Source organism: Alligator sinensis, unplaced genomic scaffold (assembly GCF_000455745.1).
Source record: "Alligator sinensis unplaced genomic scaffold, ASM45574v1 scaffold1129_1, whole genome shotgun sequence".
In the NCBI taxonomy this organism is placed as follows: Eukaryota; Metazoa; Chordata; order Crocodylia; family Alligatoridae; genus Alligator; species Alligator sinensis.
In genome coordinates, this window is record NW_005842580.1 from 58,837 (window position 1) to 63,911 (window position 5,075).

Here is a 5,075-nt window from a genome sequence, read left to right on the forward strand (position 1 = left end):
GCATACACATGTGCATCAAAGTCCCAAATCAGGCAACAAGATCTCTCTCAGCCTCTCTGGCACTACTGTGACCTATGTGGAGCGCAGGAGAGCTGGGGGTGCCTTCATAGCACAGGTGTGGCCCATGCCAGGCCCAAACAGGCACCTCTCATTGCACATATGTCCTACCACACACCTTGGGGGCAGGAAGAGGTGTGGGAGGGAAGGCAGGGCATAGAAACACAACCAGGTGACTGCAGAATAGGGACAGCCATGACTTCAGGTTGCAACATCATCACCATTGCAACTGCAGTTACTTGGCTGCCAGTAACAGCTGCTTTTTCTCACATCCCACCCCACTGCCCCCAGGTCAGTGCCCACAGTGGTTACCCCAGATGCCCTACTGAAGTTATGCCACTGGAGGCAAGAAGAGAAGAAAGGGCAATGGAGCTGCTGCATTCTCCTTGCCACATAGCAGAAGGAGCATTGGGAGGAGTAGCGGCCAGGCAGGAGCCCATGGGCCAAATGTTATCCCTTCATGGACTGTATGTAGCCCATGGGCCCTGAGTTGGATACCCCTGATTTAAGTGATTCACATGGATCAGGGGTCAGGTGCCAGGCAGAGTTTTGCTGCTCTCCTTCCCAAAGGGCCGTGCCTTTCTCACCTTTCTCCTACGGAGATGTCACGGGCAGCTTTGCTTACATGACAAGCAGAGCCTGCTGCAATTCTCCACTTCCCTCTTTTCAGCACTTTCCACATTTTATGTTGTTTTCCCAGAAGAACTTTATTGGGGAGCTCAGAGCACTTCCTGCAGGAACTTTCTTGCTGCCCTCCCTGAGTATGTCCCTTCCAGCTGTAAAGGCTCCTCTCATCCCCTCTACCAGCCATCCCTGGGAGATGCCTGCAGCACAGGACAGACTGTCTCTGGGCACCCATCCTGCATGGGAGGGGTCTCTCTTCAAATAAAGGCTGCTGCAGCTTCACAAATTCGATTCAAAGAAGTGGAACAAGGAATGTCATTCCAGTTTTGCCTCGCTTGTGTTCTTGAATGCACCTGTAATGCAGTGCACTTCTCCCTCTTGGGAATCCTGGGCTCCCCAGGTATCCAGAACCTGCAAGACAGAAGCCCCAAGGTCAGGAGCTCACCGCTGGGAGGCTCACTGGGGAACAAGCTGTGAGTGATGAGGATGGAGGGAGAGGGACAACTGCAGCCTGTGATTCACCCAGAGCTCCACCAGCTCCCTCAAGGCTGCTCCCTGAAACGGACTACATCCCCCTGCTCACAGTCCCACCACAAACCTGCTCCTTCATGGGGATTTTACTCCAGGAGGGGAAAGTGCTCACTTACACACATGCCCAAATGAACCCATTACACCATATGGTGTGGGATTAACAAGGGGAAGGATATAACCACCACGCCTCCCCAGTGATACTCACGCAGCAGTCTTATTGTACGGGGTCTGATCCACCCAGCGCCACTGGGCTTCCACCTCCTGGGCAGACAGACCAATGAAGTAACTTTGCCTGCTTGAAAAAATGTCCTTTGTCCAATTGAGCAAGAAGTCCTGGATAAAGTATGAAAGTGAATATTGCTGTCACCAAGTGCAGGGGCTGAGCAGACAGCAGGAGGCAGCATCCCTGCAGAATGGGAGCCCAGGGGAAGACCAGAGCAGAATGAAGATGGAGACAAAATTCCCATTCGGATACAGAACAGGCCTGAGTGCAAGGAGGTCCCACCCAGGCTGGCTGTGAACTCACAGGGGACACCCCCGTCCCCCCACACACAAGGTACCTGCTCAGCCTGTGTGTTGATCACCACCAGGTGGGAGCCCATCCCCATGCAGTTCTTCTCACTTTCATCCCAGGACATGCTATCACTGGACAAGAAGTAGCAGGTGGCCTGAAAGGGCTTCCAGCCCATGGGGCAGCATGTCCAGACCCCCTCTGGGAGGAGGGAGAATGCAATATGCAATAACATTCCTTGTAGTGTAGGTGGGAAACCCCTGCTGGGCTGCCTCTTCTTCACCCTCTGCACATTGTTTCTACCACTTATTCTGAACAGTTTGAATATCTCCTGCCTCTACTCCTTTGTGTAGACTGGCAGAAAGGATGTGTTGTTAGAAGCTGTTCTCTAACAAAGGCAGAAATCCAATCTAGGCTAACACAGGTTAGTTAATGTGCTTTCAGATCCTCATCTAGACAAAGCCACAGAGCCTCCAGTAATGTGGTTTCCACCCTTTTCCTTAGCCGTGGTGATTTCTGATGGTATCTATATTTATACTCGTGAGCCATAGTTTTAATCAATAGCATACACATTAATAATTATCTGTCTTCTATCAAACTATCCATCTAAGTACTAAGTCAAGTCTAAGTTTGAGGATTCTTTTAGTTATACTAAGTTAAAACCTCATTATAATACCAAGAGTAAAGCATACTGAAAACACAGGACTAAGGGGAAGATTCATTTAATGTCTAAAAGGCACATCCTCTTTTCCTGGGCATGGTTGGTACTGAGTGTCTTCGCTTACTCAGTATCTGGAGCACTTTGTTGAAAAAGAAATTAGAAGCTACTCTGCTATGTGTTAATAAATATACAGAAATAAATAATTGTTGATGCCTGAAGTAGCCTGCTAGTTAATATGACAGACGTAAAGACAGACAGACAAGCAAGCTATATGAATTGGAGTATTCTATTGACACATTAAGCCTCCTACATTGACAATTGGGTACAGATGAAAAGATGGGCAATGTTTTGCCTGTGATGCTGGTTAGTATATTCTTAATTCTTATAGTCCAGGGGTGTCAGACTCATCTGGCCCCATGAGTGGTGTGGCGCTGGTTCACAGGCCGGATCAAGCCCATGGACCCCCTGCCCATCTGCTTTTCTAGCACATGTGGCAACTTGGCCTGACTAAGTGCTATGGGCAGCACACATCCCAGGCACTGTGTGCAGGACCAGTGTAGTGCACCATGTGGGCCAACTTGCCAAGCACTAGGGGCTGGATTATAAGACTCTGGCAGGCCAAATCCGGCCCATGGGCTGTATGTTTGACATGCCTGTCATGGTCATTAAACTGACTCTGATCATTAGCTTAAGCCTCACTAAGTGTGCATAAAACTCATCTTGAGCTCACCTCCCCTAGTAAGTCAGTCCCCCCAGCATCCTATAACTACTGTCAGTCAAGTATTGGATGTGTATGAGGCCCCCAACCCTATATGCTGATACTGGGGATAATTCCCCACTTGCCCTCTTTCTTTTACATACTGACTGACCTTTGCTCCCAGGTGTCCCCAGGGCACAGCGCCACTCTGGAAAAGTCTCAGGCAGTTTGTGAGCTTTCAGGCTCTGTTTATGGAGGATAACTGCAAAAGAAGAGGAACATAGAAGTCTCAGTACAATATTCCTCTTCCCCTTCTCATGTGAGTTACCCAGTTTCTTCATCTTCTGGCAAGAAATGATTCCCGCCTCTCATCCCCCTCTCCCTAACATGCACACCTTTTGGCTCTTCATTATGTTTACAATGTCAGCAAACATCTGTCTTTAGCTCCCTCCTGATTGTGGAGAGAAACCGTATAATTATATACCCATGAATCTCAGTCAAGAAAAGGAAAAGTTCGTGACACACATGGATTAGGTGAAGCTGGTTTTGACTAGGCTCTAGTGACAATCTTATTGAACTCAAAAAATTATCATTTTTTTCCAGTACGAAAGATACAACTACAATCATAGGATGAAGATATTATAGACTTTCTTATTCTGCATCAAGATGAACCAATCACTGGATCAAAAAACTGCTGATTACAGTCTCAACCACTCATATCCATGGTTCTTTCAAAGGGTTACTACTTTCCCAAAGCCAAGAAAAATATCAGCAATATTGATCATAAGGAGCAGTTTAGAAATATCTGAATGAAAGCTGGCAGTTGCTTAAGAAATCACAGAAAAGTAGGGCTGGAAGGGACCCCCATAGGTCATCTAGTCTAACCTCTGGTCTGAGGAAGGATCATTCCTATCCAAAACATCTTATAAAGTCCATAGTAGATGGGGGAAAGGGAAAAGAAAAAGGACACCCTTGCCTAAAAGCCCAGCCTGATTTAATGGCAAAATGCCAGAAGAAATTAGAAATTAAAAGCATCATATAGAAAAAAAGAGCAATGCAGAGAAATAGATAGCAATCAATATAAATTAAAAATTGTTAACTACAAAACAATGATAAGGGAAGCTAAAGGTATCAGGAAAATTCTGTGGTAGGCAGGGCTCAAGACTATACAAAAGACCTTTTTTTTAAGTATCTCAGGAATAAAGATATCCCAGTGACTAGGCCCATAGCTAGGTGTAGGTAGAAATATTGTTAATTGTGATATAATAAAGGTAGAAGTGTTCAGTAAAAACATCTGTTCTGCATTTGGAAAGACAGAAGGTAATACTCATTTCACACTAGTACAATGAATGGTTTACCAATCCATCTTAAAATCAGCAGGTTCAGATTATTTGCACGTAAGAGTCTTAAAAGAGTTCAATGAGGAGATCGCTGGCTCACTGACATTTCCTTTTTAGTAAATACTAGAATCCAAGCACATTTCCTGAAGAGTGGAAGAGTGCTTATGTTGTTCCAGCAAAAAAACAAAACAAAATCAGATCATTCAACTAATCATAGGCATTACATACAACAATCTAAGCAAAATTTTAGAAGAACTGGTATGAGAGTCAGTCAATTAAAAAGAAAAAGAGTATAGTAATGGAATGAATGCCAGAAAAGACATATTTGGGTCAGGGGGAAACATTTTGTCAGACAATCCTGCTTTTATATATGGATGAGATTACAAACGTGCTTGATAAATGACAGAAAGTAGAGGTGACCCACTGTTTTGTAAGGCATTTGAGTTATAAGGACATGATGGGATTCATGTTCCTAGAGTTAGTGCAAGGCACCTTCTGACAAACTGGAATGAACTGAATGTGTCAGACGCTGACAGAAAGCATCCCATTGTACAAAAGAAACAAGCTGAAGACATTTTGGAGCCACTGCTAAATAATCTTTGCTAACTCGGTTTACAGGCAAGGGTCCCAGAGGACTAGAGAAGGGTTAGCAGG

General features: G+C 45.4%; 1 protein-coding gene across 1 annotated transcript in view; it reads right to left on the reverse strand.

Annotated features, from left to right (window-relative positions):
* Window positions 1–756: 756 nt before the first annotated feature.
* LOC102375638 (C-type lectin domain family 4 member D-like) overlaps window positions 757–5,075 on the reverse strand; it is a 6,650-nt gene continuing 2,331 nt past the window's right edge. The window contains exons 3-6 of the mRNA XM_014524193.2: window positions 3,254–3,343; window positions 1,773–1,924; window positions 1,418–1,545; window positions 757–1,092 (exon numbers count right to left, since the gene is read on the reverse strand). Coding sequence (XP_014379679.1) covers window positions 939–1,092; window positions 1,418–1,545; window positions 1,773–1,924; window positions 3,254–3,343 — 524 coding nt within the window. The 3' untranslated portion in view covers window positions 757–938. The remainder of the gene's footprint in view (window positions 1,093–1,417; window positions 1,546–1,772; window positions 1,925–3,253; window positions 3,344–5,075) is intronic.